This window comes from Lipophrys pholis (genome assembly GCF_963383615.2).
Source record: "Lipophrys pholis genome assembly, chromosome: 9".
NCBI classification, from domain to species: domain Eukaryota; kingdom Metazoa; phylum Chordata; class Actinopteri; order Blenniiformes; family Blenniidae; genus Lipophrys; species Lipophrys pholis.
In genome coordinates, this window is record NC_137639.1 from 27,221,860 (window position 1) to 27,236,535 (window position 14,676).

A 14,676-nucleotide genomic window follows, 5' to 3' on the forward strand; every position below is an offset into this window, starting at 1 on the left:
AAGTTAGAATAGAAGAAGGGAAACCTGATCGTGCCTCTGTGCTGGTCCAGACCACTGACCTGGATCCCAGAAAGGAAGTAAAGTAGTTTTAACGACTGAAACAGATGTGAACATACCGCCGTACACTGGAGACATTTCCAGCTCCACTTTAGACAGGATATGTTACTGCATTAATACACAACAGAACTACAGTAGTAGACCATTTGATTAGATTTGATCATAAATAGTAATAATCTGAATCTTTTTGCATGTAAATAATATTTTAACAATTCAAAACAGATTATCTCTACTTATAGGCGTCAACTATATCAGAGTAACTGTTAAGTACATCAGACTTTATACTTAGTTTTCCTGTTTCTGCTACTTTTTAGATGATATAGCCTAATATTGTAGTTTTTATTTTTCTCTCCTACGTAAGTAGGATCTTGCCTCATTTTCGCCCCCTTGTGGTGGAAACTGGACATTTATTCACACTTTTATTGTCCACAATTATCATTGAACAGTCATTTATTATATAAATAAAACTAACTTTGGCTTTTGTTCTGTAATTGCATACATATACAAGCTGAAAATGTGAAGAATAAACCAAAAAGTGCTTGAGATGTTTCATTTTATTAGCAAGAAAATGTAAAATCTATGTCAATATGAGGGAAAAGGACCTTTTCCATAAGGGTTGGCCTGAATGTGACTCAAATGCGATGAATCACCCCAAACTGACACTTTCCCCCCCAAAATAATAGACCTATTTTGATCTTCACATGTTGATTGAAATGAATTACAAATGCAGTTTAATAGTCATGGTTCGTGAATTGTGTTTTATTGCAGCCTCTGGCTCCCCCTGGTGTGCAACAGTGAATATTACAAGAACTAAAAACCAAACAACAACGAAGAACCGTTTCAAAATGAAACAATGACTTTATTTTTTTCAGCTTCATGCATGAAAATCACAAAGAAACACTGTGGAGATGTTAGAAAGCAGCAGGAAAATACTTCAGATCTTCATCAAAGATTAAGAGAAACCTCTTAAACTAAATGCAGAAATCACTTTTGGAAAAAACAAACTAAACCAAGATCATATTTAAATTTTTAAAAATGAGATTGTGTTGTGATATAGGCTAAATAAAGCTACGTAAATCACACAATTAGAGTGAAATATCATGACTTGTTCATTTTATTTTACCTGAAAAAGCCAATGTTCTCAAAAGCTGGAAAAAAAACCCCAAACTAAATCTTTTATTCAAAAAAGGGACTCGGGACATTAATTTAGGAAGTTACTGATGTGATTAGTGTAGGAAAAGTTTTTGGATCGATCCATCAAGCTCACATGATCATTAACTTAAATTACCCAGAATATATCAATTAATCCAAAATGGCCAAACTATGAATTATAATAATCACCGTTCACAAAACTGAGTCCAGTCATGACACAAGTTCGACGTGCAAAGTGGAAAAAAAACCCCGACAGTGCAAAAAATACCAAAATTAGAACAATCTCAATAAAGAGAAATGTGTGATTTCAGTCATGCCTCTTTTGTACATTAGGTGGCAGTGTTGAGTCTTTTCAGTTTGTGTTAATTAATTCTCCTGCTGCTTCTCCGGGTGACTCAATACACCATCTTGTGGAGAAAACTTGAACCACAAGACTTGAACAAACTGGAAAATCTGCTAAATAAAACCAGCAGAATGTCACAAAATCAAAGTAGTTTCGTCCTCATTGTTGTTTTGACTGATTTGTATGGACTGACTTGTACCTTTTTAAGAGGAAAAAAAAAGAAATTATCCTTGACGTAACATTTAAATTAAGCCTAATGTTCCCCATACCACATAAATTCCTGATCATTTTATTTTCTGAAACCACAAGAAGTCTCCCCGGCAGTTGTAAATATGTATTTTAAATCATCAGACTCAAAGCAGGGAAGTCCCAAGCTTAGAAACAAAAAAACTAAACAAAACCCAAAGACATGATCTATTGCACTACACAATACAGAGAACCTTAGTTTCATGAAATGAGATAATAAAACTTGTACAAAGGAATGAGAATAAAGAAAAACAAAGTGGTTAGAAACTGCCGAGTGACGCTCGCGTTGCTGAAAAGTCATGAATCTCTTTCACAAACGTATTGCAGAGTGGGAATGGTGCAAAAAGAAAAAAAAAAAAACAACAACAACAACCTCCCGAAACTCTCTGTTGATAAGAATCAGGCTAAAGTGCATCACGAGTCGAACCGCAGACGACGGGAATTCCTCCCGAACGGAGCCGTGTCGTCTGCAGCAGAGCGGGAGGCGACCACAAAGCTGCTGCAGATCACACCGGTCAACAAGTAACCCGCCCATCTGTTGGAACGTGTCGATTCTGAACCGGGGGGGGGGGAAAGGGCCGAGCTGGTTTGGCAGTGGAGAAATGGATGAGCCACGGTGACTAATTCTTTGACTGTTCTCTCTCTCTCTCTTTCTTCTTTTTACTAGTAGACCTGCACGTGTCCGTGCAGCGAGGTGGTGTTCCCCCCACAGTCCACGTACTGGTACATCTCCTGGGAGACCTGCTCCGCATGGCCGAAGTACGTCGTCGTCACCGTCACCCTGAGAGGAGGAGGCGAGAGGAGGAGGTGAGAGGAGGAGGAGTTTCTGTTGGAAACGCTGCAGAATCACACTGAGAAACACTGAAGCCTCACTGGATTACATGAACCCGCTGTGGCAAAACATTTCAGGTCAATTAACACCGGTTGTTGCTGAGGTGATGAAATAGAGATGAAACGGAATATAGAGATGCACTGTAAAAAGTTTCAAATGTTTCCGACCATCGGAGCCAAAACGCAAGAAACCTTTTTAATTTTCACTTGAAAATGTTAAGCGTTAAAAAAAAACGGGCCCTCATAGTCCAGGAAATGTGGTATTTCATTTAAAATATTTTACAGTAATAAAATACTGCAGATTTTTTTCTTCATTCAACAGTTTATTTTAAATATTTTATGTTCGACGGAATCCTCTCGATGAACCAGAAAATCTTTAAAAAAAAAAGTTTTATCTCTCCTGTCCATAACAGCCATTATTGTCATATTTTCTTCACGTCTAACAACAAAAAAGTATATAAATGAATTTACTTTTGAAATAAATAAATAAATAATATTTTTTTCTTTGTAATAACAACAAAAAAGTATATAAATTAATTGAAAGACAAAAAAGTACATAAATTAATTTATTTCTGAAATAAATAACTAAATAGATAGATACATAAATATATAAATAATATTTTTTTCTTTTGTAATCATAACAAAAATTTATTTATTCCCTAAATAAATTATACTTTTTAAAATTTGTAATAACAACCAAAAAGTACATAATGTATTTCTTAATAAATAAATTAATGTTTTTTTTCTTTTGTAATAATAACAACAAGAAAGTATCTAAATTAATTAATTTCCTAAATTGATAAATAAATAATTTACTTTGCACAATTTTTTTTTTTAATTAGATAAAGAATAATCACATTTCTTAGCATATATTTGTGTGCATCAAGAAGTGGCCAGGAGTTTGGGAAAACGTAAATTCCTTTAAAGAAAGCTTAGATCTACTTTAGTTTTATTTTCTACCGTGCTCACTCATTTAATTGTTCATATATTATCTACTTTTGCCCGTTTTTAAAAAAGATTAACTTTTTCCCCCTCATGTTCACCAGAATTCAGTTTAAACTCACCTGGAGGAGCGCCAAGCTCTGCGGCTCGGCCCAGACTGGATTACAGATCTATTGAAGCTCTGCACAAATGTTTGCTCTGCTGATTTCGCAGTCTGCTCACATGTAAATCTCCCCAAAATTATAGAGTGTCATCAAAAGGCTAAATAAGCTGAACTTACTGCATCATGACCACAATGTTGTGGACTTTGATGGTGGACAACGTGCAGTAGTCGCTGCAAGAGGAAGAAGAAAGGTTCAAAATTATAAAAAAAATAGAATATACCTAATTGACAAACTTAATGAAATTGTGGTGAAATACTCACAACATATAACTCATCTCATCAGCAATGGTGGTGGGAACCATGTAGTCGATCTGCAAAATTCATAAATATCAGGAATTAACGACACAAAGAAGATAAGAGCAGTGAAGTGACGCCAGTGTAGAAACATCAACTTCATGTAACAGGTCAGGATCGTGATGTGTTAGTGGATTTGTGTGTGTGTGTGTGTGTGTGTGTGTGTGTGTGTGTGTGTGTGTGTGTGTGTGTGTGTGTGTGTGTGTGTGTGTGTGTGTGTGTGTGTGTGTGTGTGTGTGTGTGTGTGTGTGTGTGTGTGTGTGTGTGTGTGTGTGTGTGTGTGTGTGTGTGGCACCATGCCAACTTCAGCAACTAAAAGCTGGAGGAAGAAACCACATTAAACATGTGACACGTTAAATTCATTCACAAAATGCTGTATTTTATTGGCCTTTTCTCCTGAACGCCGTCTGATTTGGCTCCATCTGGATGAAGCCTGAAGCCGCCGTCACTTGAGCCGTGCCGGAGGCAGCTCTTTGAAGTGGGAGGATTTACAGAAACACAATGGCGGTTATGTTGAATCGCTCACATGCTCCTGAGTCGGTCGGCGTGAGGGTGAGTGTCGCTCTGAGCTGCTGTGCAGGCCAGTTCCACTCGTGGGTTCCTTTTTTTTAGACTCTATTCTGGCAGCACTTCCTCTCTGTGTGTGTGTGTGTGTGTGTGTGTGTGTGTGTGTGTGTGTGTGTGTGTGTGTGTGTGTGTGTGTGTGTGTGTGTGTGTGTGTGTGTGTGTGTGTGTGTGTGTGTGTGTGTGTGTGTGTGTGTGTGTGTGTGTGTGTGTGTGTGTGTGTGTGTGTGTGTGTGTGTGTGTGTTTGTATGAAGCGTACCTGCTTTTCATCCAGCGGGATGATCACCGTGCTGTTGCTGAATTTGGTCTTTCCGATCACCGTCTTGGAGAACTGCACCTGAGCCGTGATGTTGGTCACTGAGATGGCGTAGTAGTTGTTATTGGTGATGTTCAGAGTGTTCTGCAGAGGAGACCGCTACAATGAGTTTACGCCTGTTTTATCCCGTGAATTTCATGCAAATGAACCAACGTTGGACAGATTAAGGCGTTCACGTGACAACACCTAATCCGTTCAAAAAAAGAAAAAAAGAAAAAGAAGTGTGTTTAGTATGCCAGGCCACAGGAGGGCGCTGTTTGATTTTGTAATGAAACCACACAGACGTGTGCAGAGAGCAATACCCTGTGAGACGTTTTCCCACTTTTCGCCAAGTTAAGTTTGTATTAAACATGTTTAACCTTAAAAGTGAGCTTAACAGTTTATATCGGTTTTGCAATAGGTACAAAACCTGTTTTTGTCTTAACTTTTACCAGAATGATTGACATTTCATGAAATAAGCAATTTTTTAAAGATTTTTTCCCCCATTTCACCAATTTAAAAAAAATTGCCTTTTTTTTTTAAAGCAATTTTAGACGTTAGCTATTTTTGTGGTTTTATTCATTTCATCTGATCTCACATAAAATGTCTCTTAGATATTTCGGCAGTTTTTCTTTCTATTGTTTTTTTTTTTTTTTTTTTCATTTCAGCTGTTTTATGCTTCCAGGACATTTTTTGGAGCAATTTAAAAAATATATATATTTTTCATTTTTTCTTTTTTTTTTGCCATTTTTAACCAGATGATTAAACTTAATCCTTATAAAGCATATAAAAAAGTTTATTCATTATAGAGGGGCCTGCAGAGCGGGATACATTCTGAAGAAATTCAAATTAAAAAGAACAGAGTGGAAGATAAAACTATGAATTATTCTTTCAAATGTCACATTTTTCCGTGGTGGAATGTAAGTGTAATGCAGATGGTGTGACTTGTAAGAAAAACGCTCTATTTGTCTACTTTCAGAGAGTTTTCTTGAATTAAGACCAGATCGTGTTCTACTTTCAAACCTACTTTTAAAGTTCATACTTTAGGCCCCCTGCTGTTTGCTTAGCCGACGTATCTCTGTCCTTTTTCAAGTCGTTCAGTCTCTTTACAAATTAATATCTGTCTCAGTGGGATTTTCTTTTCTTTTTTTTTAAAGACATATTAACAGCAGCCTAAATGCTCCTCTTGAAAAGCCGTTTGGCTTCACTTCAGTGGGAACATTTGAGGGCAACGGACCGGAGCTGTAAACACACTAATCTGATCTGCTGCTTTATCACATTTCGAGCAAACAGGCTGTGCAAACACGGAGGTCACAGATCCACAACTGTCAGTCACTATGAAACAGGCAAATACTGAACTTCTAAGTGTCTCACCCAGCCGGAAGCTTCTTCTTAAAAATTAATACATATTAATAGATTCACATTGAATTAGGAGAGGAAGTTCATTTTTCTGTTATAACTGTTGCATTCTGGGTGCTTTGACGAACTTTGCTCGTTTTCATGGCAGCATCGCCGATATGTCAGCTCGGGTTTCATTTTTAATTTTCTTTAAAAAAAAATTCAACGTTGTCTTTACATTTTTACAACTTGCTCCGTGGTTAGGCTGAATTGGAGCCTCTCGTTTTGGCCCAGAGGCTGCACGTTTGACACTCTTTCATTTGGTAGTACGAACAACGATGTGGTTTAATCTCTTTGAAAACTCATGAGCCAAATGTTACCGTAATTTCCAGACTATAAGCCGCTACTTTTTTTTTTTATTACACGTTTTGAACCCTAAAACAATGATGCGTCTATTTTCTGGATTTTTACGGGTTAACGAGGTTAATGAGTATATTGAGCCTCGTCACATCCGACCAATGAAATTGCCGAACAGGCCTCAACAGGACCATTGAAGGTATCCTGGTTAATCAAACCCACTAAATTCTTCAGATCAGTCGTTCTGCGCTTTCTGTGTAAATATCCCACGACCTGGGTGGTGCGTTCAGGTGCATCACGTAACTCCGCCCTGCTGCGCTCCATGACTGATCGATCGTCCTCCTCAGAGGAAAATCTTCATCCTCAGAATCACCATCAGCAAATAACCGATAAAATACTCTCTCTCTCTCTCTCTCTCTCTCTCTCTCTCTCTCTCTCTCTCTCTCCCCCCCGTCCGCCTCTCCACCAAGGAAGCCGTGTTTAAAACAAATTTTTCCTTAAAACAAATCAACAACAAAAAACGCAGTGAAATTCATGCCCCGTTACAACGTGGACACCTGCAGCTTTTTTGGTTTTTCTTTTTAAATTTGGTTTAATTTTTATATTCAGGTGGGCTCAATAGTCCAGAAATTACGGTAATAACATTGATTGTCTCTTTATCGATTATCCCCAGCGATTCATCAGGGAAAAGATGGAAGCAGATAAATGTCGGATCAGAGCATCGAAACAGTTTCTGCAGCAGGAAAGAGAAGCGGTTTATCAGTTCCAGTCTTCTCTCGTCCTACAGCTCCGCTGCTGACGTCTTGGTGTCAAATACCACGACGTACTCACAACTTCAATACTCGGAATCCAAACTTTGACGGGTTGTTTACCTCCACCAGCAGCTTTGCGTTTCCACTGCTGTCCACACTGTTTGTCAACAACTTTCTTCACAGATTTGAGTCAAATTCGCCAGCCTGATGTAAATAAGAGGATATTACATTTTGGATCTGAATTCTGGATCCAGAAGAAAAATCTAAATTGACTTAAGGTCAATTTAAAAAAAAAAAAAAAACATTAAATGATGCATTCTTATGCATTCTGGACTACTGAATACTACATTGTGACGTGTAGATTTTGCTTCTTAACAGTAATATATTTTCCTTTCTCCTTGACATTTTTGCTGATTCATCGTCTTGCTTTTTTAAAAAGTTGTCTTTTTTCTTAATAGAATAGCTTTTTGGTGATGGTTTCCACCTGTACCTGGAATTTGACTCACTCCTCCAGACTTCACTACATGTGCAGGCTTTAACCCCCCATAATTACATTACTTCTATCTCCATCCTAAACTGAGCACCTGGAGACTCTGAACTGTGAAATAGTTTCTATTATCCTCATATCACTTTTTAATTGAATATTAGATGCTTGTTTGTTGTCTGCAGGCCTCCTATAGTGAGGTCCTAAGACCCTAGTATGTCACAGTCACACATTCTTAAATTGGTAGTGGAACAAGATTGTTAATACTTATATTTTTCAATGAAAAAACGTAAATGATGTACAGATATCCAAATATGTGTCAACAATTTGGAAATGAAAATTTAGATCGATCATAGGTCCAAAGGAATAGTCCCACCGGTGTGGAATCTGCAGATATAATCCCACAGCATCCTGGAAAGGAAAATCCTCCTCTCTGCTTCAGCATTTGAACGCTTCAAGATGAATGAGAATATTACGAACCAATCAGAGGCCGCCTTTCAAAAAGTATATACCGATCACGTTGCTCGTAACTGGGTGTAATACAAGACCGGAAGTCAGGCGCAGGTTGTGTACTCGAGCCGATAATTCACTGTATTTTTAGCGAAAAAAGACATGGATTTAGACAAAATTAGACGCTGACAAGTAGTGATGGTCATTATACACATATTTTAGAGGATTTGAGCAACAGGTACGCTATTTTTTTCGGTCGTCGTTTCCTAAAATTGACCGTCCAAATGACGGCTGGACGGCACGCTGCCTAAAACCATGTCCATAACATGTGTGTGTGTGTGTGTGTGTGTGTGTGTGTGTGTGTGTGTGTGTGTGTGTGTGTGAACGCATGCACCATGAGGAGAGGGCGGCTGGAGGGGGTGGTGTTGTCCTGAAGGATGGAGGTATGAACTCTGAATCCTCCCTTCTCTTTGTCCCTCGCAGAGTTTAAAGTTGTCGGGGCTTCATGTGATCGTCCCCAACAAACTGAGATATTCCCGTCGTGTGGAATCTCACCGTGATGTTGAGATAGACGATGCGCTTGCTCTCGTCGTAGGAGACGTAGGCGGACTTCACTCCCACGTAGGAGACGTCGATGGAGCGAGGAAACAGGAAGAAGACGGCCAGGCCAGACAGCAGCAGGCACAGAGCCACGGATATCGTGACGTACAGCTTTCTGCAAGCCGAGGAAAGGAGAAGTGAGCGCCGCAAAACCCGCCGACATCCCAACGAAGGTGTCGCTCTGCAGACTCACGTCCTGCTGGGCCGCAGCCGCTGGTCGCTGTACGGGATCAGAGCCACCAGCTGGTTCTCTTGACCTGTCGAGAGATCGTAAGGAGAAAGCTGCTGTGTTTCTGCTGCGTCATAGAAGCAGCGCGTCGAGCGTTCATGTAGTGTGGGACGACCATGAGCGCCTCGAAATCGTTTATCCGACTCATTCTGCGCTCGTCTCTTTATCTCATGGAGTTTAGTTCCTTTTTTTCTAGTTTTAGTTCAAATGTATGTGAACTATGAAATGTATGAAATCACACGAAACATTCAATAACCTTCCAGGCAAAACCTTGAAACAACCATTTTCTTTCTATCTATCTATCTATCTATCTATCTATCTATCTATCTATCTATCTATCTATCTATCTATCTATCTATCTATCTATCTATCTATCTATCTATCTATCTATCTATCTATCTATCTATCTATCTATCTATCTATCTATCTATCTATCTATCTATCATTGCAGATTAATCCGAAGTGCCCTTGGGCAAGACACTGAACCCCAAAATTGCTCCCGATGGAAGGATTGAGCTCCTCCATCGGTGTGTGAATGTGATTAACGGTGTAATGTGGAAAATGTGTGCTATATAATTGAAATCCACAGGAAACCAAAAAATGATTAAATAAGTGATGAACATCTAATCTACGCATTTTTATTTCTACAAAGTCGTTTTTAAAACATCGCTTCGTCCAGATGGATCTGATTGAAGTTGTTTTCTTTCTTTTGGAAAATACAGGAAAACTGGAATTCAACCAAACTTGGTGAGACTTGGGAGTCTTGTTTACACAACAACGGAGCAATGGAAAACGCAACTTTTCGAAAACGCCGCCACTGCGATGTTATACATCGGCCTCTCCGCCCTGCAACATTTTTTTTTTTTTTTTTTTACCTCGCGGGATTCTCCCGGTTCCCTGACACGTGGGGCAGGTCACGCTGTCCCGTCCCGTGAACTCCACGTAGGGGAACTGAGACACGTCTCCGTGCTTCCCGTCCTCCTCCGTCTGGCCCTCGGCCGTCAGGGCGTCCTGGCTCTCGTCTTTGTGCCTCGGCAGGTGAGACTGAGGCTTCCCCATGGCTGCGGCGGGCTGAGCAGAGCGGGACAGCGAGGGGTGAGAGTCACACCTGCAGGGAACCTTTTAACTGACGCAACAAGGTTTTATCACCTGAAAACGGACGTTATTAACTGATAACGACACGTCTTTTTCTTCCACATAACATATCAACATACATCATTACATTTGGATTCTTAATTATATTTTCCATTCACGTCATTATAGAGCAGAAACGTAAACAAAAATGGTCACATTAAACACTAATCTTCCAATAACCGAAGTGTTTTCATCATATCTGGTGTCCACTGTTGAAAACAAGCACCTATGTTTGCAAACAAAGAAGGATTGTTGATGCATGAAATGATCAGATCACTAATTTAACAGGTGGATCTGCAGTATTTCTGCTATGCTACACAGCTGATAATTGTACAGTTGTTTTTAATCGTTTTGCTTTAATGAAAAAGATCCAAATTGTGTGAACAAAAAGCAAAAGTTAAATTATATATCATATTTTTCCTCAAGTTGACAAGTGCATTATTCATTTGTTGTAAAACTTGAATTTGTGTTGATCTTTTACATCCATTTTGTGATGCAAAGTAACAAAACGAAGGAAATAGATACAAACAAACACTAAAATATGGCATAAACTTTTTTTTATTACCTTGTAATTTGCAAGTTCATCCCATCTGGTGTCTATTGCTGGAAATAAGTCACTGTATTTGCATGTGGGGCATGGTTTATACTTGAAAAATGTTGAGTATTAGTGAGATAAAATGCACTTGTTGGTGTGTTCCATGGCTGATAAGTGAAGTAGGTCATACTGCCAGACATATTTGCACTACTGAGTGATTCACGATACCTCGTGCTGCTATTGAGCAGCTATGTCCGTTGACCTTATTTATCTATATTCTTTGTAAATGTATTTATCTGCCCCCCCCCCCCCCCCCCCCCCCCCCCCCCCCTTATCTGTAGATATGACAGTAAATATCTAGGTGAGTCTCGAAGCAGGTACAACAATGAACTGCTTGTTGTTTTAGTTTATCACATTCAATAGATGCTTGTTTTTCTTCAATCGAGCCAAATGTTTTATTTTTTCATCACATCTTGCGTCTACTCCTGGAAATAAGTAACTATATTTGCAAAACGTTTGCATATAGGGCAACATTTACGCCTGACATGAACAGATATATTATCTAACCAGTCGATGTTGAGTATTAGTGAGTATTTCTTTTTATTCTGTCACATGGGTGATATAAGTGGAGCCGGTCGTTCTGTCCTGACAGGCTTCGAGCCTCCGAGTGCGTCTGAACACACAGTTAACAGCTTCCATGGAAAAGAAGCGCAGGTAATTATAGGATTGCGGGTTGCGTAAGGCAAAACTAAAGCAGGACACACACACACACACACACACACACACACACACACACACACACACACACACACACACACACACACACACACACACACACACACACACACACCAGCCTGTTGGCTGTGCGTCTTCATGTGTCGATAATAACGCAGCGGAGCGGCCGCCGCCGCCGCCGCCGCCGCCATGCTGCTGCTGCTGCTGCTGCCGGAGACAAGAACACAACGTACCGGCCGCAAGAAACCCGCTCGTCTCACTGACAAACGCCCCATTTACAATCCAGATTAATAATCCAGGTCCGATACAAAACGCGGCGTCTCATCAATGCGCGTTATTTATTCAGATTGAATGAGAAGAATCGATTCCAGCGGATTCGGCGTTTCAATACGCACCGCATAAATGCGTTTTTATTCTTATTATTCTCGTTTTTATTTATTCAATACAACATCGATCCGGATGCTATTCCTCCTTCGAACACGCGCCTTACCTGTGTTGTTGTTTTTTATTATTATTATTATCTGGATCTGTTTGCCAATGCCATCCGCTGGATGATCGCCGTTTGTTGTTGTTCACGGTCCGGTGGAGAATAAAAGGCGAGACGCCCCCAAACGTCCTCATTGGATGGAGTCACTGCGCCGCATGTAATGAGCTCATCCACCGGCCTGGAGCTGCTGCTGCTGCTGCACATGGAACAGAGTGAACCCTGTCTGTCTGTGACGCAAAACATGCAACTTTCTTAATGCACTCTGTGGGGCAAAACGTCTAACGTGGAGTCTTGGAGCAACACGAGGCTCCTCCCCCTGCAGTGGCTCCATGAAGCTTTCAGGAAAAGATTTTTTAAATAAATATTTTGCTGACAGTATTTACATTTTGTTCGCATGCCACATTGATTTTCAAAAAATGTGTAATCGAGGCTAAAAACAGCTAATCAAAATAAAACAGCCAAAAAGATTTAATAATAAAAATAATACGAGGAAGAATTTACCAAACAAAACGGTAAAAATGGGTAAACTAGAAAGGTTTTTTTTTGTATTCTGGAAAATTAAAGAGAAAAATAAAGGAAATGGGGAAAAAGAAAAATAGAATAGAACAAAAGAATAAAAGGAAAAAAAACCTAGAAATTAAATTGCTCGTACAGCTAAAACTGCTCTAACCACTGGGAAATAGTTAAAGCCGCTAAAATAGCCAAGATGCATAAAGGAGCTAAAGTGGAAAAAACCATTTAAAATCTCTAAAAATGGCTATAAGAGCTATAAAAAATTATAAATTAGATCTAAATTGTACCTGTGACACTTTATGAATACAACCTAAACCTTTGTTTCTACAGCAGTTTTGAGAGAATCTACGTGTTTTGCGGCTCCAGACGATATTTACTTGTTGGCAAATGGTAAAAACGGCTAATTTGGCTCATGAAGGCTGCAGATCCCTGATCTGGTCTTTGTGGGAGGGAGAGCATGCCCTCTGGTGTGCGACTCGTGAAGATGACGTAAACTTAAGTAGGCTGCACTCTGTGGGGCAGAACACGTGTTCTGTGGGGCAACTTGTGAATGTATGGGCAAAAGGTTCAATATATATAAACTATAACATGCACACTGGAAGAAGAATATTAGGATGCTGGTGTCAAATTATATCTGTGGGTCAAAACATGTAAACTATATAAACAAAGCAGAAAAAAAACATGCAGTATATAGTCTTTATAGAAGAAAATGTGCGACATGCAGCCTTTTTGTGGTGAAGCATGTGGTTTAAATAATGTGCAAAACGTGCAAAACATGCAATGTACGAGCACGCTATGGATCTATAACTTATCTGTATGGCACTCAGTGGTGTATTTGCAGGGTTAAAAACTTGTCTTGGTGGCAAATTGTGGATTCAGTGCACGCTGTGGTGTAAAACATGCACTGTGGAGCGACACGGGGACTCGTGAGTGTCGTCATTCTGGAAAAGCCATGCAAATATGAACTCTGCTGCACAAAGCATTCATTCTGCCGGGGGAAATGTTGCACTATGTGGAGGAAAACAAAAGAAAACTTGGTGTCTACGAGGCCAAACTGGACTTTCTGCGGCAGGATTTACACCGCGTGGTAAAATGTGCTGTCCTTTGGTTGAAAGACACCAACTGTGAACTGTGGGAGACAAAATTTGCTTTCGATGGATGGAAACGTGTCCTCTGCAGGCCATTTGCTAATCCTATGGGCAAACATCTTCAAAACCGTGTAGAGAAACACGTGCAAAATGTGGCAAAACATGTCAAGATCTGCACATAGTTGTTTCGAAACGCCAACGTTGTGAGACAAAATGTGCAAAACATGCAACGTGTGGTCTTTGTGGTAGAACACGTCTCTGTGGAGTAAAACTGTTGGTCACAACCTGCACTGTGGAGGAAAATCTGTATTCTTCAGGGGGAACGTCCAACCCTGCGGGGGGAAAAAAAACATACGAAGTATGCAGTCTGTGGAAGGAAACATGCACTCTGCAGAGAAAACCTGCTTTTTATGGGGCAAATTGAGCAGTTTCTGGGGCTATTTGAGAACTATGTAATGGAAAATAAGTTACTCTGCGTAAAAAATAAAGTAAAATAAACTTCACCATTGGACCAAACCATGCACTGTTGAGACAAAATGGGCTCTACGCATCCCTTCTGTGCTGCTTTTGTTCATTCCAGGTGTAAAACCTTCAAAATATAAACTATATGGGGCAAAATATCCAACAGGTAGTGTGTAGTATTTGTACAACACGCGCTTCATCAGGCAAAATGTGCATGCTGTGGGGAAAAAGTGTAATCTGTCGAGAAAGGGGGCAGATTATGCACTATGTCAGGCATAAATGTTCATTCTGTGGAGTAAAACAAAAAAAAAAAAACCTTTGTCTCTGTGGGGCCAAACTGTACTCTGTGGGAACAAAATCTACACTGTGGGGTCTTTGTAGTCTAAAGCATATAAAATGTGTAGTCTGGGAGACACATTGGCTCTCAATGGATAAAAGAAATTCATGCTGTTGGACAAAGCATGTGAAAATTTATACTTTGTAGTACAATGGGGGGGGTGCTTTTTATAGATCAAAAACTGTCCTCTGTAGTGAATTTACTTATTCTAGGGGCAAAATGTTGTTATAAATGTACACTTTTTGCAGGCAAACTGTGTTCTGTAGAGCAAATAAACATGCAAAATG

At 39.7% G+C, this 14,676-nt stretch overlaps 1 protein-coding gene across 1 annotated transcript; it reads right to left on the reverse strand.

Annotated features, from left to right (window-relative positions):
• Window positions 1–790: 790 nt before the first annotated feature.
• tmem106ba (transmembrane protein 106Ba) lies at window positions 791–12,255 on the reverse strand. The gene is made up of 8 exons (XM_080471866.1): window positions 11,993–12,255; window positions 9,974–10,169; window positions 9,063–9,126; window positions 8,825–8,984; window positions 4,853–4,993; window positions 3,996–4,045; window positions 3,852–3,905; window positions 791–2,579 (listed from the first exon to the last, which is right to left on the reverse strand). The coding sequence occupies exons 2-8, from the start codon at window positions 10,155–10,157 to the stop codon at window positions 2,462–2,464; spliced, it is 771 nt and encodes a 256-aa protein (XP_080327992.1). The 5' UTR covers window positions 10,158–10,169; window positions 11,993–12,255; the 3' UTR covers window positions 791–2,461.
• Window positions 12,256–14,676: the final 2,421 nt, after the last annotated feature.

Coding starts and splice junctions, on each gene's coding strand:
- tmem106ba (XM_080471866.1), bottom strand. CDS start 10,157: ATGGGGAAGCCTCAGTCTCACCTGCCGAGGCACAAAGACGAGAGCCAG. Junction 4,994..8,824: donor TCGTCTATCTCAACATCACG/GTGAGATTCCAC, acceptor TCTCCTCTGCAG/AACACTCTGAACATCACCAA. Junction 3,906..3,995: donor GATGAGATGAGTTATATGTT/GTGAGTATTTCA, acceptor TTCCTCTTGCAG/CGACTACTGCACGTTGTCCA.